The following is a 25,509-nucleotide window of genomic DNA, read 5'->3' as shown; positions in this document are numbered from 1 at the left end:
CATATTTTTTCTGAAGATACCACAGAAGACTGAGAATTAGTTTATGTGCTACAGCCTTTTTTGGATCCCCATAGCTGCACATTGGATACTTGCAGGGTTGTTGTTTGTCACTGCTAGGTACCACCAGGTCTGCACGTATGCTTGCTGGGCTCTGCCTGTTGTTGTGATATCCAGGTGTTTTTTAACATAAAAAGACCTTGGTTTTAAGTAGATTAGGGGAAAGCATTTTGATCAAAAGGCCAGGTTTTGTGTTGTACTTTCAAAGAAGTATGTATAGACAGAGCTTGCTAATTTGAAGCATGAAGTAGCCCTGATCGTCAGAGACTCCATTTCCTATGAAGGGATGTCTCCCAGAAGCAATCTTCCATTTCTGTTTATGGTCTGTGCCAGGACAAATCCCAAAGAATTCAGCAGAAGCTCATCTTTATTGACTCTAAGGCTTGTCCTCCACTGACTGGACCACGAGGACAATCGAACTATCAGAGACATCTAAGAAACATACACACAGTTGCTGATGCAGAAATGGCAAAAGCAAGACACATTAACACCTATGCTGCCACTGTTGTGCACTACACAACCCAGCAGAGAAGATTCTTAAGCAAGAAGGATTTTTCTTTGAATGTTTTATCTGCCTCTGGCTGGCTTAAAGAACATTTTCTCAGAGCATATGGGTTTTTTTAAAAAAAATGGTAATTTTTAAAAAATTACCAGAACAGTACCTCTGAAGGTAAAAAAAAAAAAAAAAAAAAAAAAGTAGCAAGAAAAAAAGACACCTGAAAATTTGTTTTCAGAAATTCTGTGTTCTCCAGCACCAATGCTGATTTTCTTATTGACCTTGAGGAAGAGTGACTGCCGGGTGTTCAAAATGCCTGCGCATCTTTTCCATTACATCAAGATTAATGCTGCTTTCTGTTACACACAGGGTCTGGCCACATTGCCATCAAAGTCAGAGGGAAATTTCCCATTGGCTTTAACAGTGCAACACAGGGCCTTTACAAAACAGACAGGGCACCTTTGTATTTCCTACTGAATATGAAAAAGAAAAACCTGTGTACCAAAGTCTTTGATCAAAAAGAAAACAAACACATCTTATGGGCTTTTTAATAACTTTTTTCCCAATAAAAAGAGTAAAGTTGGTCTGAAATTATTATACGTGTTTGAACAGAAAGCATACTTTCTTCCTAGCTGGGCATTATATCATTCAATCTGTGAACAGAGAGATGTAATATAAAGTAATAAAGAGGAAATACAACATAAAGTAAGATTCAAACATATTAAATTGCTTAATGAAAACACAAGAGAAAAAGAGTGAGTAGAAAATACGGTTTCCTTTATTGAGAAAAATTCCTTTTCAAGTGCTTAATCAATAATAAGGTTCATATTTCCTGACTTGAGATATTTTTTACCTTTAGTTTTTTAGAAAATTATTAAATATCTCTAATGAATATAGATTGTCATTTTTTTGCAGCCCAGCCTGGCAGCATCCTGGATAGATTGTTCTCTGCTTACTCGCTTTCCCTTCTGCAGCTGACTGTTCCAAGTAGTGCATTTCATAATTTCATTTCAGATCATTCTTGTCACTGAATTCTATTGCATAAATGTAAATACACATTTGCAAATGCACCTGGGGAAGAGGAAATCCTGTAGGATCATGCTGCTGGTAATCTGGAGATGAGTCAAATCAACATTTGTTACCACTTAATGTTTTTATGTTCTTGCACTGCAGAGCAGATTTAGGCTGTAAGAATGTTGTAGTCAAACCACCAATATTCCTGTTTCCATATTCTTTGACTCTAATTCACCGTCCACAGACTATTTAAAAATATCTGGAGTCTAGTGACCAGGATGTAAGAATGTAAGACTTCCATCAGTGTGTGAGGCCTTAAACCCGCCTACTTCACCACCTTCTGCCCAAGTGAGTATCTGTTGTATGGTATGCCTCTGAACCTTCTCACACCACAGGGTGGAATATCAGAATTATCACTTAAAGTAACTGTCACCCATGGAAAGCTATGGAGCACTCATCTTCTCTCAGGATCCTGTGGGAACTTTATATTTCCCACTCAGCATGGTCAGATTTCTCCCAGTTTCTCCCAGACTGCAAGCACCCAGTGCAGTACAGTGTATTTGGGTAAAACACAAACCTCTGCATGTAGTTCCCAAATTACAAGGAGGAGGGGGGAAAGTCATGGCAAATCTGTAAGATGACCTTAGCTGTGGTACCAGCAGGTTTGGAGCCTCCATGGTGCTGGCAGTCTTGCAGGATGCAGCTTCTGTGGCACAGGGAACTATGGAGATCATTGAGACAGAACAGAAAATTCCCAGTGCCTAGGGAAGATGGGATGGAGAAGGAGGCCCAAGGTATCTGCAGCGATGGTGCAGGAAAAGAGATGTGGTTTGAGGAGTTCTAAGAGGTAGGTGTGTAGATAGGCAGTAGTCAGGTGTGTGGGAGACAAGAAGTCCCAGCAGGAGTACCCTCTGGGGCAGCGGTGGTGGGCACAGAGAGGGAAAGGTGCCGGTGGCTTTTAGCCATATGAAGATGTCAAAAAATTTGATTGCTCCTGGACTAGCCCATTTCTTCTCTATTTGTTCTACGATCTGACGTCAAGACAGCAATCTGGTTCCTACACATATGTGAGAACTGCTGTTTTGGATAGCAGGTATCCAAAAAATTAGTTCAGGGCCAGAAGACAAAACAGAGAACTTCTGAAAGGTGGAAGTCCTTCTGGATTGGGACCTGATTGCCAGCTGGGAGGCTTCCATGGCATCTATGCTTAGGTTGGAAATAACGATGTGCCGAGTGTGGTGCCTGGTTCTAGCTGCGGCCGTGGCCCAAAGGCAGGCAGGTCAGGAGGGCTGGAGCACCCTATGGACTGCACATGCCACGCAGCACTGGATACAGGGGAGGAGCAGCTCCTGGCGATGCTTTGGATGATTGTGCTGGGGGGAAGGAAGTCACAGAAAGGGGTCAGGCAGGCAGGCAGACAGTAATACACCATAGTGTATTGACAGAATCTTATTTACATATCCAAGTTAAATTTGGCTAGTTTCTAAGGAGTATCAATATAGGCAGTATGCACCCATCACCTGGAGCATCATCTCCTTCCGTTATAAACCTCTAATGATGGTTTATAAACAGAAATGCGGTCAAGCTAGAAATAACCTGTCACGCAAAATGCTGACATGTCCAAATACCGACACTATCCGAGATATATTTTTTCTCATCAAAATATTGTATTTGTTTTTCTCAAAGGAAGTAGAAGTCGTAAGAAAAATCAACATTAAATTACCTGATCTTTCTCATTTTCATTTTTAATTCCCCCAGCATGGGGCTGGGATAGCTCTGCTCCTTTGCACCGACTGCCATGACAACCAACAGATCCATCAGGTATCTGCATAGCCATTCGGCTTTTTACCTGGGGAAAAATGTACGCACCAAACGCTCAGACTCTTTTTAAACCTATTAAAAATAAATTACTAATATGATATGACCTAGATAGCTGAATGTAATGTATCATAACATCCCAATATACAAAAAAATCACACCCTTAAGTGTAAAGGCATTTATATACATTATGGAGACTAAGTAAAGTTGCTACGAGTTCACCACTTGTATTATGTTTTAAGACAAGCTTTCTTTAAATGAAATGCTTTCAAAGTGAAAAATTTTTGTATGGTATTCGAGACGTGAGGTACTAATTCTATGCTGTAAATACACATGTCCACGAACAGACAGTGTAGTTAAAGCACTTTGAACACATGTACTTTTATAAATTATACACACGGCAAATCTGGATAATTAGTATCCCCAAACAAAAATGTTTTTCAAGTCGCCCTTAGAGCTCTAGCTTTCGCACCTTAATGGAACCAAAAGTGCACAGGTACAATACCACAACTTTTAGCAGTATTCATCTATGAAACAAGCTGTAGTTACATACACGTTCAAACACAAGTAAGCAAAACAAAGATATATGAATTCTTGCCACTAGCCATTACACAAACACCACTCATGAATAGGAGCACCTAACTCAACTGCCGGTCTTGCATTTCTCTTTCATCTTGCATTTAATTGATATATGCTAGAAATGTTATGCAATACCAATGTGCAGTTTGCATTTGATGTGCAAACACCTACAATATATCCAGATTTACTGCTTGTCCTTCTAAATTATGTTATCATTTTCACAGATAATGTATAAAAAGTCCTAATGTTTTCCTTAAGAAGCACCATTATTCTGGCAGCCTGCCTTTACAGAAAAACGTAATATTGGCATCTGAAAAATGACAAAAAGCTGTAAGACCAAACCTGACACTCTTGAGCTGACTCAAGGCTTTCATTTAGCACACCTTTATCTCAGCCAAATTTAAAGGAATGCATTTCTTGGTAATAGAGGGAAAAGGCCTAGTACTTGCACCCTATGACCTAGGTAAAGAAATTGCTTTAATGATGAAGGTTTTGGGGTTATCTGGCTGATTTTAACTTTATTCAGTTTAATTCTCCTCTTCTCTAAGCAGTATCATCTCATTCTACTGCAGTTTCCTCAAACATCTTTCCACTTTTCTTCCCTCATATCAATGAATTACTAAAACCTTTATTTTGTATTTGATTTTATTTTCTTCCCTTAAATGTCTTTCCAAACAATCGCTTTTTCAGTTTCCCAGATAACATCCAGAGATGCTCAAACATTAATGGCTTTGGTTCTAGCTACTGACCAGCCATATAAATCTGATCACACACAATCCTCTTTTTGAAAATTGGGCTCAACTCTGTCCCAAACTTCAATACAAAATCTGTTTGAAATCCACTGACTTAAAGCAGCATGCCACTAAAAATGCAGTTGTTGATGCAAAACAAACACTTCCATGACCCTAATGTTTTGACACATTTGAATCTGTCAGGAAGTCAAAACAAATGAATTTCGTTTGTAGCTGGGAGACAGATAAAATTCATTTGGGTGGAGGTTTCCCCATAAACTGATTCCATTAGACTCACCACTGCCTTTCATCTGGTACCACACTCATTCATCTTTTGCTCAGAAACAGGAAGAGGAGGCTGCTTCTTCTGCCATCCCTGATTCAGACCACATGAGCTCCAATGAAGATGCACAAATTGGCTTCAGGCTGCAATTGGGCCTACAGGAGCTGGTGAAATTACTGTTTCTCTGCTGAGACCAAACACCACTCACAGAAGCGCAGCAGAAAGATGGACTGTAGGAAAACACAAACTGCTTGTACATGTTGTCTATAATCTATTAAGTTCTTATTCCTCTGCTTCGTGACAGTATAAGTGGGGAAAAAATAGATAAAAAGTTAACTAACATGTGAAAATACTCCTCAAGGTCACCCCAATTACTTATTGTTGAGACTTTTTTTTTTTTTTTTTTTGGTTTGCAGTTGTTGCAAGAGAATTCCTTTCACTGAAGTATCCCCTTGCTGCAGGAAAACCTATTAACTGGAATTGAATATCAAGACTACCAGGTATGCACAGCTGCACTACAGAAATTATGTTATCTGATCAACTCTTGCATGTTATTCCACTTTTTTAAAGTTTAAATGAGTGTTGGAAAGAGATTTAGAGATTTGAGACAAAAAATATGTAAAAACAAAAGCATCAAATAATCCCTGCTGAAGATATTTCTTACAAAAAAAAGAGAACCAGAGAAATGAAGGCCTATATATATGACCCAGGGCTAAGTGTACTCAGCTATCTATGAAATATATGTACATTTCTATGAGCAGAAAGAAAAGAGTGAGAAATGTGTTCTCAGCAAATGAGGAAGACTAACTGAATGATGTACAAGCACCACTTGTCACAGCCCTTGGAGACCCAAGCCAAACAGATCACTGTTCATATGAGAACAGGCAGGTAAATAGACATTCCAGGAGATAATAAGCAAAAGCAAACAATGACAGTAAGTGATGTCAAGGGTAGAGAAATCAGCTGCACGACATGCACAGACAGAGGTACTAAGTTCTGGGAATTCTGTGTTTTGGGACTAACTGGGAGCTATTTTGCTGAACTAGTGGCTACTGGCTCTGGACTGGTGTTACCTTTATAGGCTGGCAACGTTGTTGAAAACCAGTTTTGGGGTTCAGTTGGAGGTGTTGGCAAAAACTGACATGTGGGTAATGTAGAGTCCTCTTCTGGCTGCCAGCTACCTGCTGCCAAACTCCTGCCAGCCCATACAGCTCCAGCTCTGCATACAGTAGTAACTATGGTATCTCTACAACAAATCCTTTCCAGTTCTTCAGCACCTGGAAAAATACTTGCTTCTCCTTCATGTACACAGTGCTAAAGTTACAAACAGAAGTTACTTTAACTTATTCAACATGCTGTCCCCTCTCCTACGTTGCCGTTGCACTGGATTGCCCTAAGCCCAGGATCACTCTGCATTTCCCAGCTGGTCAGCCATTGGAGTTAGGCCAGGCTTCAAGCCCTGTTTTACACCTGCTCCTTTAGATAAGACAACCTTGTGAGGATAACATGAAAATAACTGAATAAGAATCTCCTCGCCCTCCTTTGGACACACAAAACTGGACTTTTGATCAGAACAATTCCAGGGAGAGGACACCTCGGGGACTGTTTCAGTGTGTGAGAAGTCCTGAGCCAGGCTCTTGGAAGCACATGAAGGGACAGATGCACCAGCCAAGCTTCCCAAACCTTTCAGTCCCAGGTGGACATCAAAGGAATCCAAGGCACTGTTGTGCCATGTTTGCATTTCAAACACCGACCACATGTATCCCACTCCCTTCTTCAGTGAATGCAGCCCACAGGAAACCAAGATATTTTCTTGCACTACAGCAGGCCAACGTTAAGAGCTTCTCTGTCTCTTACCTTCAGCAAAGCATTCAGTTTACCAGCAAGAACCCTCATTCCGGTTCAAATAGGGGAAAAAGGCAGCTCACTCTGGTATTTGCTGAGTACAATGTATGTGTGAGAAAGAAAAGTGTGTCTGTTTCTGCTGCATTTAAGAATATAAACTTGGCATCTGAATTTTCTTCCTCCATCAGCCCAATGCTGCTTTTAAACATGTTGTTTTCTGGCTGTCTTCATTTTCAGTGCACTATTTCTGTCACTCTCACCATCACAAGAATCAATAGATACTAATACCATGACATGGGTGGGGGTGTTAGCCTTGCAATAACTTCTGGAGACACAGACATGTGGTTTATTAATTTATGATATATCTTTGATGGCTTTTTTCCCCTTTGCCCTCTTACCTCTTCCATGGCCTCACGCTAAGACTGCACAGCCCTGTATAATGCACACCTTTGTTTTACTTAGGTCAAGTGATCAGGAACAAGTTCTCTGTTCCTACAAATATAAAATCACCTATGCTAGATATTACACTAACTTGTACAAGGTCTAGGAATGACAAAACTTGCTCCCTGGTTTGTGAGACAGATATGTATGTGATAACATTTCTGTTCAAAAATTGAACTAAAACCACTGTGACATTGAGAGTTTTGCCACATGGAAAATGGAAGATTACTAGTTCCCCAGTGAGTGTCAGTTCTTTCTCCTAGCCCTGGAAGAAGCCAACAAAAATGCTGAGAAACTATTTACAACCATATTTACAGTATTTTATTCTGCCTTACAGCACAATGCAGTTAGAAGCAGGGGGGATACACATAACTCTATTACTTTCTTACATGATAAAACAGATGGACCAAAAAGGCAAAAATCAAAGAAGATATGTTACTTGACTTTCACATAGTAATATTTCACAAGCAACAGTTTCTGACATTCAGAAGTATGGACATTCCTGTCACAAATGTCTGTGTAAACAAAACCAGCTTATACCAGGAACCACTGACCAGGAACACCTGCTACTCCTAACAGCAATCCCTGTTGTATATGCAGTTTACTGACCTATTCCATAAACTGCATTTATTTCTGTTTATCAATGTTGTTTATGTGAAACTAATTAAAAACATCAAGATCATTGTTTCATAGTCACTAATATATAGACAACAGGAATGTCATTTTAATGACGTCTTAAATAAAACGCTGGTTTGCTTTTTCAGCTTTTTCAGCTCTGGCTGCCTAAATCTGCACTTACCGTAAGGGTACAGGATCAGGCAGACTTGTCAGTACTGCATACCAGTGACAAAGTGAGCTGCCACCAGCAACAACAAAGGACGCAGAATGACAACAAGCCTTCCACATAAATACCAGTTTTATTTTTGCTGAAATCTAGATTTCTTGTTTCATAGCAATTTTATAGACTAGACTTCATATGCATTACATTACAGGAAGCATTTATGATGCAAGAATATTGTTACACTCCCTTTTATAGTTGTATTATGAAATAGTGCAAAATGAAAGGAAAACACTGCTTCAGTAGCCCACTGAGGCAGCACTGTACTTCAGGAGAAAAAAATAGTCCAGACCTCTGTACCATTCAAAAATCTTTCCTCTGCACAATCGCAGGTTTCATTTAGATATTCAGAGTAAGAAATACTCTGCTGTAAGAGACATAGATGCCATTTGTTACTGGGAGAAAAGTCTTTTATGAATGCTTGTATAAGACAGCTTTATGTGCTCTGACATATCATTTACCTGATCTGCCATAAATACATTGCTTCTTCAACTACCTTGAAAACAGCAACAAAAACTAGAGGCACAGTCAGTCAGTCACGAGAGTACACACTTGTTACTGCCTCACAAGTCGCTGGAAGGCTGAAGTTTCTGTTAGAACAGAAAATAATTAAAGCAATAGATTGGAATTGCTAATTTTAACTCTGCCTAGCCCATCCCAAATAATAACAAATTTCCCTTGTGATTTGGAAATTACTACACATTTTAAGTGAATGAAAAAGGTGGTGAAATGTTACAAGGAGACAGAGAGGCAGGCACATGCCTTTTTATATGATAGAAGAATATTTATACCATGTCATTATCATTTGAGAAAGAGAGATATCTACCTGATGCATTGGTTTTGATTAAGGAGAGAGGTTTTTCTTCCTTCAGTGGATAGATAACATGGATATACACATATTTTTCTTAATTTACAGCTGCAAATACAGTTGCAAGTCTTCTCCTCATAGTTTGTGATGCAATTTATAAGTTCAAATACAGAAAGAGCAAGTCTAATATTCCCAGTAAATGTTCAGGAATTTTGTAGTGCTGATGACATAACATATCGCTACAAATATGACTTAGAGTCACTGCAGCGGCAGTACGGGAGACACAATATGTGCACAGCCTCCAGCATGTGCAGGTGCCGAAGAGGAGAAGCACAAAAATCCTTTCCCTTTTGTATGTTCTCGTTGTTCCCATTTCCTAAAAGACAGGATTAGACATGGGCCAGTTACACCAGCTCCTGCAAGGTAGGAAAACAAAATAGATCCTTTAGCTGCAGCAGTAACAGAAAATTCTTGATATTTTTCTTAGAGAAACATTTTGGAAGAGCTGTCTTGCAACTGAGATCAGGTTGTACGTGAGGTTAATACAAGTTTCCACCTGTGTTAAGAAATGAAGATTCATGTGAAATGGAAAATAATGTTCTTAATTCCCTTCCAAAATAAAATTCACCTGAGAAGACTTCAGAGACTCTAGACAAGGACTACCGCTTCACTCCTTTAATATGGCTAGAACTATCCCATCTTGTTTCTACAGCATGAGGAGGAACAGGTACCACGGTAACACACACAGATCCTTTACATCTTAAGTTATTTAGAACAAATGAATTTGAGGCTTCCTTACGCATCCTCAGAGGAGTTGTCAAAGGAGTTCAATATTCACAGTTATGTATTTTTAAGCAAAACATTTAAAATTGTATCAGTAGCATACCAGCTGATGGGTGTTTTATGCCCTGTTCATATAAAAGCCCGTTCAACTGACTGTGTTTCAGCCTTTGGGGATAGTAGGAAGGGAGGCTTTAGTTGATGAACTGCACAGAGTTACTACTGAGGAATCCCTGTGCACACCTCTAGCAATGTAATTTTCATGATCTTTCTTCAGCAGAAAACAACATGGTTATTAGAGAATATAAGAAAGTTTCCCAAAGCCTAATAGGCTTTTCCTTTCTACATCTAGCAGTAACATGCCCACAGTAAGCCTTTGTACTTGGCTATGGACCCACCAGTATGGGTTTGGTCTACTTACACTTTTTATGTCCCAAGAAGATGCTTTGAAAGTCCTACCCTGTACAACATCATCTAAAGCTCAAAACCCAAGAGTTTTCACCTGCTACTTGATTTTTCCTATTCACTTTCTCCAACCAGAATCTCCCTTCCCATCAGGAAAGGCTAGCCAGTCCTTCATCACGCATACGTATTGCTCTCAGCTGAACTGTGTCTTTGGCAATCGGATTGTGGTAAATAAAAGGTACGGCCTAAGAGGAGTCTGCTTTGGTTCTTTCTTGCTTGTGAAGCAGAGAAGAAGGAAATGTGTTTCTTCTCCCTTTGTAAGACCCAGGTACCAAAAGAAATTATTAAGTGTGGAAATTCTATATGTACCAATCTGATATACTTTCTAAGAACGATTATACTGTAATACACTTATGTAACTCAATTACATGATTTGGTTTATCTTTTTACGTTTATTTCTTTCTTCCTGATGCCAAGCTAATCGTTACACTCTGCATTTATGCAAAGCCACCTCTTGGACAAATTGTGCTTGAGAATTTTACCAAATGATGGCCATATTTTAATAAAGCCTATGATCCAACAGACAACAAAAGTACACAGGAAAAGCTCTGCTGGAGCCAGGCTCTCTCCGGGCTTTTCAGCTGTTTCTGTATGTGAAACAATTAGTACATGTGTACATATTCATGTACAGGAGAGAACAAGTTCAGATTTAACTAGCAATATGCCATATGTGCATACCACATTATGCACTTTGTTGTTAATAAAAAAAAGCTAATAAACAACGCTTTGTGAGTTTACTTTTCATTAGAAAAGATCAATAAACACAAGTGCTTTCTCCTAATCTGCTTTCACCAAATAACCTCAACATAACTTATTCTACCCACTGAAAATTTTCACTGTTTATCAGTTTAAAATTGATCACTCTTTTCTTGTTTACTGTTGCAATAACAGCTCTGCAGCTGAAAGAGAAGTGTTTTATTCTTATAAATAAAAGGAACAGAGTCATATTCACGTTAAGACATTTCCCTTGTATTGTAGAGTTATAAAAATGGAGGAGGAAACTGTTGAAGGGAGGGGGCTGCCACTCTGTAAATTTCTATTAAATGGAAGAAACAATTCCAGGGAGTATGGCTACCCAGTTCTGGCAGTCTCTGCCTGCTTTTATTCCACTTACATTTTACTGAATGAAACTGTCTTTTACTACACCTGCATCTCTATTGGTCCTACTAAAGCAGTATCCTGCTGGCTGCAACATCAAGCTTCACTGAGATCCTTGATAGCTGAGGGTGTTCAACATCTCACTTAGATTCTAAAATATACTGAGGTAACTGATGCACTCTTCTTACATTGCACATCACAGTTCTGTGGGCAGGCCCTTTTTCCACTAAGTGGTCTGTTAACACTTTACACCATTTGCACACTTGACTCTTCAGAAACTGTGTTGTTGACATGTGTGTAGGAAATTCCCTTATACCTGAGGTGTACACAACGGCATGCTGCTAGCTAAGACCATGGCCCCTTAATGTCAGAGATGACTACTTCCAGCAGTATTGATGGGAGCCAGAATGGATCCTTTGGTCAGCATACCATGACCCACAAAACCGACAGTATTTGTAAGATGCTAACGTTGGAAACTTCAGAAGGAACAAAAGATATGTATGGGCTGGCACAGTCATAAAAAAAATATCACCTACTCAAGTGAGCTCCCTCCAGCTGTCCCTCTCCAAAAGTATGTCTTCTCTTTGTGGAGTTTTCTAAATATCTTGGTAAAACAGCAGCAAATTTAAGAACAGCATTAGAAAGGGCAGTCCCCTACTATTAAGCATTTCATGCTTATTTTCCTTGAGTCCAGCAGGGGTCATATGAGGGACAGGGACTTTTTTGATACTTTTTAACCTCTGTTCCCTCACTTCTCCAGGGGCACAACCACAGCGGACAAGGTGGGAGCTCGAATAACTCCAAGGAGGCTGGCTCATCCCCTTGGCTGCCATCCATGATGCGGAGTGGTAAAATGTGCACCATCCCCTCGCCAGCATACAAGCCTTGCTGCAATTTGGCTCTAATGATGCCAGCCCAGGACCTCAGGGACGTGGAATTCCACACTGCCATGCTGCTCTAGCCAAGTACCTTGTCTTCCTGTTCCATCTGTGTAGTATTTTTCCCATGGTGAAATACAATAGGGCTGAGCTTACTGCCTTGCCCGTTGGGAACTCCTGACTATTGAATGCTTGATGTCATAATCTTAACACTATGTGGAAAAAAGGGTTTTATATTTAAAAGGTCTTCCCAAAAGTATTTAGGTAGGCCAGTATCTTATCTAAATGACGTATTTCCTTCACCCTACTATGCAGCAGTCATTAGGCTGCACTTTCAAGCAGTGTTTTACCATTTAAGCGATTTGCTTGCATTAAGCTGACAAGTACATGCATGGCCTTTAACTGTTTACCTCTGGCCTTCTGCATCCTTGGTTTGGCCTTGCAAGTGCAAGCTGGTACCTGGCCTCAGCTCCCTTTGAGTTCAGCTCAGAGCTGAGGATCTCCAGCATCTTACAAAAGACACACAGTGCAAATCACCCATAGGCCCTTCGTATAACCCTCATCCTTCTTTGTTGCCTGTATCTCCTGGCCCCTCTGTTCTTAAGGTGATACCTCTGAAGGGAAAGTCTTCTATTATATCTCGACGCATTCACAATATATGTGTAGTTCTGCTTAACACTCATCTCTGCCTCACTGATGTTTTACTGCATGACCTCTATTTTGCTATTTTCCAGCAGTCCACAGTCCATCCAAGTTAGTTAAAAAAATGAAGCTCCTCTCTACAGTCCAGGTTTTACTTCCCTTTCCCAGATCTTAGGACTTAATCATCAAATTTCTACAGAAGGCCTACCCCATGAAAATTTATTCCCAAACACTGAGGCATAAGTTTGCTTTGAAACATCAAGTGCACTTATTTTATTTTATATTTATTTTGATATTCTTTTATATAATTTATTTTAATTCTAATAATCACTTGGTTTAATTTTCTGCATTGTATATATTTTCTTTTTGTTCCCATCATCCAAGTAGTTGTTTAACAGTTAGCTATAAATTTGCATTTGTGTGATCTCAGGTGTATTTCTGCCTAAAGAATTAATGGTGCTTTTGATAATATATACTCCAAAGGTATATTGTTCTGAACAACTCTTTTGACCTACTTGTTTCCATAATGTTTGAGGTTTCTGTCAATGTGATTTCTCTTTATCATTTTTCTTCCTTTCCTTTTACCAGAGGCTGATTCTTTTCCAACATCCTATTTCATTTCAGTTCAGTAAAACTCCCTTTATTTTTTAATTTTCTTAGGTTATTGAAGTCCCCAGATTCCAAAAACATTAATTTTACATTTTGTCAAATAGAAGGAAGTTCAGTAGATTTAAATAGAACCAGACTGAATAATCTTACCTATGTAATGTCCTTTTTCGTTCACTTTGAAAAATTCACCAACCGTGGATGAAATTCTTGTTCCTGTGATAGGTTGAAAAGAAAATTAAAGTAAGTCTTATTTCATTAGACTTGAAATATAAAACTCTTTGTCACTTTTCAAAAAAATTAAAATTATTCAAATCTCTATGTAAGTAACATGCAGACACTTCTGATCCATCTAGTAGGAATTTTATTTTACAAAGACCCCAATCTTGCCATCCCATCTGAACAGAAAAGCCCTTTCACTTCCACTGAAAGCCAGTGAATCTGTTAGGCACTAGGCTTACAGAGGTGTTCCGGCACTTAAAAATACAGACAGGTGCATAGCAAGACCTTTAAAAATGTACAGAAAGTGAATTCCCACTGAAATAATTTAATTTCAGCTCATTTCATTGTCTTTAACACAACCTGTTATACTTAAATGAAACATGCCAACAACATTGAAATGTAATTTTGTTTTACAAACAAAATCCAAGAATTAAGATTTCTGTCCCATGGAACAAGAAAAGGTTGCTTTGGGGCAGATTCAGGCCATGAGTTCTAAAGGGCCTCTGAATTTGGAGGAAAATAATTCATCTCTGTGGACTCTGTCACACGTTCAAATATGTACCGAGTACCACATCATTGTTTCTGCTTCCTAACAATACTGAGTGCACATGCTCACATAGCAGCAAAAGGATTAATTTCACATCTGTACATACAATCCTTGCACCAACAGAGAATGAAGGCTGTGATTGCTAATTTCAGGTTTTTTAAAAAGAGGCTATTTTGTTGAAAGGCAGAAGAGTTTCATAGTCAATGTAACATGCTTTTAATTATTACACAGCATTATAAATACACCAAAAAGGCAATGTTCAGATTCAGGTTATTACACTTAGTTTGGAGATTTGCTTTCCAGGTTGAATGTCAGAGATGACTGCATTTGGCTTCAAGAGTAACACTTTCAAATTACTTCTCATAGAATAACAGAAAAGTTTCACGAAGTTCTAGCCAATACTGGATCCAGCTCAGAACTGGTGCTGCTTAGAATTAAAATGTATTTGAAAGTTTGGTTGCATATGGTACCATCTATTCTAACTAGACAGATTATAAATGGTACTACTAAAAACAATCACTTAACAAATACAGAAAGTTTTCTATAAATACCAGTGATTTTGTCTTTGGAAGAACAAATGTTTAGGAAAAGACTGCATTCAAAATGGAAAAGCACAAACACAGAATAAGAATTCCTGAGCTACCTCAAGCTAATTTGTTAAATCACCGTGTAATTTCTTAAATTTAGGAAGTTGCTAAATCAGCATTCAAGGATCTCACTGGAAATCTTCTCTAAACCTTACTCTCAGCATTAGCTCAAATGTCTTTAACAAGAGGAAACCTCACGCAGTCACAGGCGTACTGGCAGCAGCAACACCAGTCATGCAGCTGAGACCTGAGCAAGCACAGCAACTCTGCTAAATCACGGCCTGTATCTGTAATCGCTAATGTTTCAGAGGTGGCTACATTGGACAGGATCTGGTTTATTTTCTGAGTTCTTGGTATCTGCACTAAAATTAAAAAACAAACCAAAAAATTTAAAGAGAAACACTAATATAAATAAAGGGAAAAGCAAACATTTTTATGGCATAACACCATCGTGCTTTGACAATTATTTTGAACATTTATCATTTAACATTATGAGTTAAGGAGGGAAAAGAACAGAAATTGTTGTCACAAGCTGTCCTAGAGGGCAAACTGATTATAAATATTTGAGAACTGTTCTTTCCTACAAGACAATTTTATCCATATAAATTGTTGCAATTACGTATTCATTATCTCTCCTGCATTACTGATTAATAAGCTAAAACTGCAATGGTTAAGGCTATGAAGAACTGGACACTCCGTGTCCATATGGACTTTTACTATCTCTTTATAACTGATTGAGAATGTTTTCTGGTTTATATTTAAGGAAAAAAAAGTTGAAACTGCTTGACAAATATTTCATTGTCCTCATACAGCCCACTGCTGCCACTTGTTTGGGAAAATGAAAGGTAAGTTGAAAAATGCACCTTTTCCATTTTCATCTCTAATTGAATTCTCTCTTGACCCCCTTATTCCCCATGGCTGTATTTCAGGTTTTGATGATAAGAAAAAGAATTTTGTATTTGGATAATACAATTTTCTCACTTGCCTTCAGCGACCTTCAGCTCAATTTCCTCTCCCCAGAGACACTGTATATTACAGAATTGAATCAAATTCCTTATTCATAGAAAAAAAGTTCCAATTTAATCTGAATATTCAGCATTTTACACTGGTCAGGGTGATGGATGGCAAATTGAAATGCTTTTGGTTCAGGTAATCAAATGGTAGAATTCAGACTTGTATTGAAAAAAATAATGAAGTCTATTCAATATTCTCATAAGGTGCAAAAAATGCACATTACACGGTAGAACTGGGGCTTTTTCTTATTACCTAACCAATAACATCTCCATTGCAAAAAGTATAGTAAAACATTAAGAATTTATGTAGGTTAGAAAATGTGAAAAGCAGACACCATTGAGGGAAAATACGGGCATCTTCCTAAGAGCACTCAAACGAACGAATACAAAACTAGGGGAAAACCAGGTCTGTTCCAGTATGTACCTGCATTGTTCAGTGCTAGCCTACTGAAGCCTTCTAATATGTTTTAAAATGCTTTTAGAGAAAGAAACACAACCTTTTTAATCACTTCAAGTAGTTTGATATACTAAACTACTGTAACGCTTCATTTCCACCCCCAAAAGTTTTGTCAAGTAACATTATCAGGTATCTCATTATTTCCAAAGGACTACTGGTTTCACTTTGGAAAACTGTCTTGCTGCTTTCGAAGTTCAACCCCACATATTGATGCAGCATGCTTGGACACTTGGACAAGTTGTCTCCAGGAAAACAAGAAGATAATGATGCTGTGTAAACATGGTTTGGTTTGAAAACTTCATCAACAGCTCCTTTTTTTCCTTCTAGAGATGCATGGAGTTACCCGGTTTGGTTTTTAAATACTGTATTAAAGTTATGTCTTTTCTACTTATTTAGAATATTCAAGCCACAAGGAATGCTTAACTGTAGGCACCACTAGCATTTAATTAGAATTGCAATACAGCAACCTAAATGTTAGGGCACTGTGTTAAAAATGTAGTCCTTGCCTGCCTTTCCTGACTGTACTGTAACTTGTGCGAAGGGGGAAGCCTCCTCCACATTTATGCTCTCGCCTCACACATAGGTGCCTGGTGCGCAGCCGTTATCTGGGCCAGGCTGATGAGGGGAACTCCCCTTCAGAGCAACTTCTCCATACCTGGCAGATGGGACGTGGCCTTCACAAGCAGGGGAGAACATTTTTCCTCCCTCCACATCACAAGCAGCTCACAGGGATGGCACGCAGACTGAAGCTTCCTACAAGGAAACAGAGATCTCTGTGTGATGCTGGGTGTGCTCACTGTGCATTTATTTTCTGTGAGTAACCTGTCGATGGAGTTTACCTTAACAGCTTGTAAAGTTTCACAGCCAAGGAAAAAGATGGGCTACGAGGCATGTGGAAAAAGTATGCACAGAAGCACTCTCAGGAAGAGGGTAAGTGCTCAGACCATCAAGGATAATGGCTACATTAGAAACATTTACAAGTAGAAGCTCTTAATATTGAACTAACTCTTCCAAAATAAGAAACATTGGCAGGAAATGGTGAATGCTAGCGAAAACAGTAACATGTGATCAACCAGCAGAGTCATGGGAGAAGAGCTGAACCTAGAGAGCCACACAAATATATTAATTTCAGTCAACCCTCAGATTAAAAAAAAAGATTGCATTTTTCCAATTTCACCCTGCAAGAGCAATTTAGGAACCAAACATTACACAGCATCAGTGTATTAAGGGCAGCGCTGCAGCAGAAGCCACAAACAGGTACACCGATGACTAAGAAAATAGAGCCCAATTACTGTTCCCAGATCTCTCACCTCTTCAGGACTAGCAGGAATAAAGTCACTAAAATGCATTATTTTATAGGTTAAAGAGAATAGATACCAAATAGATACACAAAGGAGTAAAATGTGGGGTGTCTTACATAATCAGAAACACAAAAATGAACTTAAGATTTCATAGAACAGGATTTAAGCATGTGACCTTGAAATAATTCAAGTAGAAGCTTGCACTCTGTACTGAATGGGATGGGAAATAAGCGCACGCTTCTGACTAACATGTTAGCTGCATTTCAGGGTCCAGAACACTAAGAACATTTGCTGCATGCACTCACTTCTGCTGACATTTATTTGGAACTTTTTTAGTGAACACCTCTGTGGGAATATAAAAAGTGTAGGACACATATATGACTGAAATCTGTACAATAGAGTACAAAAGGAAATTAGAAAAATGTTTTAATTTTGTTAAAAAGTTGCATTCAGATCTTTATCCTTTCAGAAGAAGAGTTCTTAGTGTCCTACCTTGTAGAAGGGCTAGGTATGGAGTCAGGACAGTAAGGCTACGTGAGGAGGCACTTAAAAGTCAGGAAACGGCAGCATTAAAATACTAATAAAATCTGGTTTCATGTTACCATGGGGACTATTCCCAAAGGCTGTATTAGCCTGTGGACACTAAGCCCCACAGGAGAACTTTCACAACCAGGGGATACCAACAAGCTCTTCTGGAGGACAGTTCAGATCAGGAACTCAGCTCACACCCAGAGAAGTCTGCATCACCCAGATAAATTTAGCCTCTGCGAATGCTCCCCATACATTCAAATTATAGTCTTTAGCCTCAATTATTTTCCCCAGGATCATGTGGGACATTATGCAAGCTTTGTCTTCTTTCGCCTTGCACTTTTCTCATTTCCATAATAGTCCAGTATTGGATCTATATCTTGGCAGTTGCTGACTGCTGTCACATTCACTTCTCTTTTTAGCTGATAATATTAAAAGCTAAACATTAATTACAGGGACTATTTCTCTAACCTTGTCTCTGGGACAGAATATTTAGTTGGGAACAGTATAGTCCATCACAGCTGCAGTCTATTTGATAAGTGCTTATTAAAAGCCAGACTACTTGTCTGCTGGGTACGCTGTCTCACTGACAACTGGGGGGGCTCTTAAAAGGAGTAACTTGGCTCAAGGTAGCCATTTGGTAGTGCGCCTCCAGTGCCTTCTTCAGAGAGAAGGACAAAATATCATTGTGACAGTGTGCAAAATACACTGGCCTGGCATTACAAAGGGATTTTGTTCTTCCTCTGTACGCTAACCCCAATGAACATGGAGGGGAGCTGAGGTTCCCATGTTAGCTGGCACACCACGGCATTAGTTGCTGATATGCCGTGTCTTGTTCACTGTGACTGTAAGCCAGCTTGGGTAGCAATTTAATAAAGCAGCTGAAGCTAATGCCATTTTTTGGCACCACATAAGAGAATTTGTTGTAGGGTCACATATATGCATATAAGGGGTCATGTACCAGCAAATTTTCAGGAAATAGTAGACAAGCACATTATTAGACTGAATTGCTGTCTGGCTCCAATATCTAAAATATGTAACCAACTCTTAACCCCAAGTCTCAGCACTCTGATGCATTTAAATCACAAAAACATGTCAGTTTTTTGTGTCTTAAATACATTTCTAGAGTAGGAAAAGAATATAAAAAATGTAGCACCAGATTCTATACAGAAATACTTGAAGACCAATACTTCTGAAATTAGTGCCACTACTAACACAATATTTAGATTAATAAACACTTCTAAAAATCTGCAATTGCTTCTAAAAGCTTGATTTTAAAGAAATTAATCTGGGGCTCATACTTTTTTTTTTTTTTAATTAGAATTTTTGAGCCATTAATTTTATATTTCCAAGACTTTCTTTGCAACCACAAGGGCTCTTTTTAACATACACATTTAATGGAAGATAATATTATTTCATAATCATGGGACTCTGGAGCTGGAGCTTTATAAGAAAAACACTAAATCTTATTAAACTTGTGATAAAATTATTGGTGTTGGCAACCTTGCAGACATATGCCTAGAGCTGCACAGCATTTTCCTCCTCTAACTACTGCAACTAAAAGGATTTTAATGAGAGCAAAAGAATGTGGCTCTGTCTGCCCAGAATCTTTTGGAATTTTCACTTTTCCCTAATGAAAATGAAAACAAATACTTTTTTTTTTTTCCATAAGTTTTTATGGACATCTGAACTGACTTCTGTAATGAAGAAGGATTAAACAAACTCAGGGAAATTATAAATGTGGTTTGTATTAGTGTACTAATTAGCTCATAAATTTAGAAATAGTTAATCTTTTAGATTTGCTGAATGAAAATAGCGGTCAAATCGCAGATCAGATCTTGGAACTGGAATAATGCAGTGGTGAGCTAAAACCCCCTGAGCATAAGTGTCTGATCCCATAGCATTATGAAGACTGAAAATTCTGCTACTGGCTTTGAAGAGCAGAAGGTGAATTTAACCTAAGTTGTAAAATATTACTCAAGCAACCAGATACTTAACAGATAATAATTAAAAAATGTGATTGATTAGGTGTGTGCTTCTCATTGTGTTATAACCCAAAGATTAACTATGTTAATTATTTCCAGTTCAGTAAGCTAATTAGAGCATTGGTAGCTAGCATAATCCTGTGGTTTACTGCAGTTTTAATTTAATGTATATATGTATGTACATAGACATTCAAAGACCATCACTCAGAAATATACATATTATTTCAGAAAGAGTTCTGGGTGCCAAGTCATAAAAATGTACTTGCCCATTACATGACTGACATTTCTTTAGAACTGTCAAAGTAGAAACAGGGTACAGGCACTATCTGTCTTACACTTTCCCCTTGATAATCTGATGAAGACTGCTCTGATGAACCACAGAGAAACGTGTTTTCTATCCCAAAACAACAAGTTTAGGTCTCAGTTCTTCAGACTGAGCCCTGGCCAGGTGGTGGAGATGCAAGAGCCAAGCACCCGGGCATGGTTTGCAGTATGGTAGCAGACAAGTAACTGGCAGACATTGCAGGCTGCTGAACAAAACAGCTCAAGAGTCTCCTTTCCCCTTTAATGGTTGCACCAGGACAAGGTTAGAAGAGAAGTGGGCTCAGTAACACTCAATGTGGAGAATAAATAGACTCCCATTCTCACACCCCATAAACATCCTCATGCACACCTTGTTAAACACCACCCTAGAGAATGCATTTCAAGCAGTTTTCCATAAACTCCATGTGACCTGGATACAATGCTAGATAAAACTATCGGATAAAGTACAGCACTACAAGTATGTGAACCTGGGATTAGAAGATCAGGGTGACTTAACGTGGAACCAGCCTTCACATCTGGACTGCTGTAAACATTGCCCAATCCAAGCCCCCTGTGGAAAAAAACCACACCAACAGCAATTCAGTAAAATGTACAAGGAATGCTCATTGGTAGCCCTGCAGTGATATGCAATAGGAATTCATCTAAATTTGATGGCAAACAACTGCTGAACCAATTTTCTTCTTTGGCTTGTAGTGCACCTGCTCTTACAGTATCTACATTTTATATTCACTTTTTTTCTTGCAGAAATGTAAATATTCCCACATTAAACCAACTGCTCGTGTAAAGAGAGAGCCAGTGACAAGGCCTTACTCTAACTACACAGTGTAATAAGGAGGAGATGAAATGTGTTTGCGAGTACCAAATGTTTAAATGCCTGTTACTTGTGACACAAGCTGGCAAGTTACAAAGCAATTTGTAATTATACCTCCAACTTGCTCTTAAGGAGCTGGGCAGCAAGCTATTAAACAGATCATATATTACTGCAGCATTCCAACTCAAAGTGGTAGGAGACGGAGAAAATTTAAGCCTCACATCTCAGAATTGGGCTCTGCTGAAAACATTGCTGGCTGCTGAACATGTGCATCAAGTCAGCATTGCTGACATTTTTTTGTCTGCATATGATGCTACTTCTGGAGGCCATATGACCTGTAGTTCACCATCTCAGCTCTATTTTTGGTAAGCTGCTGCAAGAAAGGATGAAGTGGCATGCTTAGCTGGTATGGATGCATAGTCTAAGGGATTCCCAGTTATTACCATTTTCTTAGCCTTTCCCTACAGTTTAAGTGAGGATGCATAAGGCACCCAAAGTCCTCCCCATTCCCCTCCAAAACAGTACCAGGACAAGCAATTTTTTTTGGAGGGACAAAATGCTAGACTTTACTTTTCACTAAGTGGAAAGCAACATTTATACTCTACTGAAGTCTCCCTGATTGCATCCATAAGCAGGTTTACAAGGAATATCACCTTGGCAGTGCAATCTCAGTGATCCCTTCTGGCCAAAACTTTCAATTGCAAGTGACTTAAATAAAAGTGACCGGCTTGTCAGAGATATTCAACACACTTGCTTCCAACTAAGTTAGCACATTAGCAAATCAGGACACAGTTATTTTAGTGATTATATATAGGTTAGAACTGAACTTCAGATGCCTAAATTTGAAATTTGTGAAATGTGTCAGCAAAAGCATTATAAGAAGCCTGATCAAAACGAAATATTCTCCTTAAAGCAATGTTCTAAGGATGTACTGTAGTTCTCTATATGACAGGCATATGAAAAGCTCTAGAAAAAGGCCTTATAAAGATCCTGCAGTGCACTGCATTTTGATCTCAAGCACATGTTCCACCTCAACCTCACACTCTGGAACAATGACAACACTACTTTTGAGACTGGGTGAGACTACACCTAACACAACCCTGTGCAACCAGATAAATGTAATACTGCAAACACATTTATCCTACCTAACTTTAGGCTTTGAAAATGTTGTGTATACCTCAGATACTAACTGAGATTCTTATTAACTACTGGAGAGGAACAGGCACTACTAAGTCAGGATACATCTGACCTAGGTTAGATGTCTACCTCAGGATGAAATTAACCAGGCCTTAGAAATGCTGCTTTACTCCCACCAAGTACAGAGGGAGTGGAAACACCTCTTACATACTCATATGTCTAAGTTGTACATATCCAAGGTTATCGCTGCAAAATGCTGGTTGGAAACAGGAATATTCCCAATGAACACTGCTGCCCTGTGTCACCATAGCAATGGCAAATAAAGGCAAAGAAGGACTTCGGCATTTAGCCATTAGTGTATATTAGCAGAACTGCTAATATCACCTTGTATGTCAAGACCAGTAAAACAAAGTCAGAAATGAGCTGTATGTAACGGGGCCAACAAGAACTGGAAGCTAGTCTGGCTCTTCAGTTTCTGCAGCAGGGTTAGTACCTCCACGCACTACATGGAGGGAGATACTGTGCTACATGGACATACTTGCTTGGGAGTACTAACTCCACTGCACTGTGTTGTTAGGTCCAAGCACTCCTATTAATTGGCATGAGTTACACCGATACACCACTCTCCTGCACTTGTTAAACAGACCTCTGACTTACCTAAAATGTAGTCTGCAACTTTTACAATACTAAGTGTGACCCCATGGCTCTAATCTTCAGATATCAGTCGGATATTGCACACTCAGTACTTTCATATCTAATAATTATTCAATGGACTTTTAAAGGAGCCCATCCTTAAACCAGGCAGGTACATTACACGTAAATTGTAACATACTAGAAAGGATTTCTGATTTCCATACATTGAAAGCAACATAGAAAAGGCGCAGCTTCTGTACTTACCATGCCAGCAAAACCAGGGAAATTGGGGTCAAAAAGGAATTCCAAGTTTCAATTCTTGGTGGAAGATCTGAACAAAGAGGTTCAATTTAAGTATTTTTCAACTTTTGGTCAAGTTTGGGCTCCTATATCTCTACAAACACACATCCCTAGCAGTAGATACAGTGTGGAGTAGACCTGATTCATTTAGAGACATGTTCAAAATATCGCTGTCAATTGCAAGTATCAGTACAACCTGGTGATAATGCCCAAAGTGCTTTATCAGAAGACACACAGAATTGATTTCTCTCTCATACCAATGTTAATCATGACAAACTCTAATAAAGCCAGAACTAGAATTGCTTTGAATATACACTAGCATGCACAAGAGAATACTGCAACTGTGTGGTTTTCTGATTTTTTTTTCTTTTTTCTTATTTCTCATATTCCTCTGGGAGATCTCATTGCCAGCTTCAACAAAGAGCATCATCTCTATGCAGCTGATACCCAACTCTACAACTCTGTCAACTCACTCTCTGATCCCCTTCTTGCCACCTGTCTTCAACATGTCAATCAACAGATGGTTACACCATCACTAAGGAATGCTTCAAAGGCATTCAAAATGTTTTTTAAAGTCCTCTTTGTTCCATGTCTGTGGCTGTGCTATCAGTCTTCTTAATTCAGCCCTTCAGTTCTTGGCCAAAAACCTTGCTGCTATCCATAACATTGTGTTTTTGTTTTCTTTTCCCTGGCTTAAAGCTACTTCCACACTATTTACCATCTACTTCCTCTGTGTTATGTTGAATGCTTTATTCCAGTTTAAAATAATGCCATTTTGTCCACTTCAGTTTTCTAAAAACATACTTTCTAAACTCCACCAACCAATGGGCAGGAAACAGAGAACTACTCTGCTTCAAAAATGGAGACTCCCTCAAGAACTTTCAACACACTATAGGTTTTCTTGAATGCTGAATTTTATTGTAAGACTTGTGAAAACATGTTTCAGTGTCTACAGTAGTAAGTCAAAGCCCTCTGATACACTTAAAAGAATAACACTTTTCTTACCAGATGATAATGTTTAATATTATGAAAATATAATTGTGTTGAACTGTACCAGATCTCTCTCACAGAGTCTAACCTTTTGCTTCTCCTCTGCCCTTTCTTACGTCCATGTCCTCTAGGGCCCCAGAAATGAGAAAGAAAGCCCATTCCTTCATTCACTTATGCTATTTTTATTCTGTCGGCATTTTTAGGCCTTCTCTTCAAACCACTGTAACATGCAAAATGGTATCATCTCGGGTACTGCCTCAGTTCCACAGTAGTAACATTCCAATGATCCGTGGATAACAACACACCACACATCTGGAGTGTCTTTTGCTGTAAAGGAAGTGGAATAACATAAAATGAATAAGCAAAAGTGAAATGTACCCACATGAGGAAAACACAGTGTAGTGGAAGCAAGCATCTGACATAAAAACACAGCTTACTCAGTGTTAGACAAAATGCCAAGGAAAAGAACTATGTGGGGCAAGGTTCAGCTAACACTCCATTGACAAGCATACCTATGGAGCCTCATGGGAGCACCCACAGAGGCTAGAAGTTACCAGCGTATGCTACCCAATGCAAAACGTGGCTGTAAACAGATTGGCACACATAGCTCTCTTAATGAGTGAATTACCTTCATACTCGCTACTGCCTCCACTTCCCCTTTCATCCTGTGATTTGTAATACCGTAACGTTAGCGGCAGCCACAGCACTTGTGTAAAAATAGCATTTTGTTTATTTCTTTAACAGCATTTAGCAGCTGTTGCCAGCTCACATACTTTGCCAGCTCCTGGCAGAAAACCAGTGAGGAGCAACCTGCGAGCCACAGGTCAGAAAATTCCGTCCTGTCACAGCTACCCTGTAAATTCCATACACTGGAGAGGCCCTGGGACCACGGTGACACAGGCAGGCAGTACTGCAGCAACTCACCAACCCACATGCCCCAAGCCGGACAGCAGGGCACCTGTCTCGTAACTGACTACCCCGGGCAGGAGGTCCGAGCACTTCACACTCCCCCAGCCCGCCCCTAGTTAACGGCACGGCGCTGCTGCTGGGCTCTGAGAGGGGCTGTGAGGCAAAGGCCGACCTGGCCGCGGCAGCCCCCCAGCGCCGTGGGGAGAAGGCGGCCCGCGCCCCCGAGCCCCTGCTCCCCGCTGGCAGAGACGCCGCCCCAGCAGCCCGCCGCAAAGGCTGCTGGGAGGGCAGGCGACGAGGCGGTAGTAAAACCGCCGGAACGCTCCGCCGTGACGCCACGACGCACGCAGCAAGCGCCGCATGCCCCTCCCCCGCCCCGCCCCTTC

General features: G+C 39.5%; 1 protein-coding gene across 16 annotated transcripts in view; it reads right to left on the bottom strand.

Annotated features, from left to right (window-relative positions):
- LOC308058878 (uncharacterized protein) overlaps positions 1-25,509 on the bottom strand; it is a 75,757-nt gene that overhangs the window by 50,129 nt on the left and 119 nt on the right. Inside the window, exons 1-5 of one of the 16 annotated variants that reach the window (XM_080375374.1) lie at positions 24,331-25,509; positions 23,189-23,255; positions 16,861-16,958; positions 13,533-13,595; positions 1,310-9,326 (exon numbers count right to left, since the gene is read on the bottom strand). In XM_080375374.1, coding sequence (XP_080231500.1) covers positions 9,169-9,326; positions 13,533-13,595; positions 16,861-16,958; positions 23,189-23,255; positions 24,331-24,373 — 429 coding nt within the window. In that variant the 5' untranslated portion in view covers positions 24,374-25,509 and the 3' untranslated portion in view covers positions 1,310-9,168. Of the gene's footprint in view, positions 1-1,309 lie in introns of those variants that run through there. The other 15 variants (XM_080375377.1, XM_080375376.1, XM_080375375.1 and 12 more) reach the window with 15 other exon arrangements.

This window comes from Falco punctatus, assembly GCF_963210335.1.
Source record: "Falco punctatus genome assembly, chromosome: 2".
Taxonomy (NCBI): Eukaryota; Metazoa; Chordata; class Aves; order Falconiformes; family Falconidae; genus Falco; species Falco punctatus.
The sequence above is the reverse complement of the archived record's forward strand: the minus strand, read 5'-3'. Positions and strand labels throughout refer to the sequence as shown.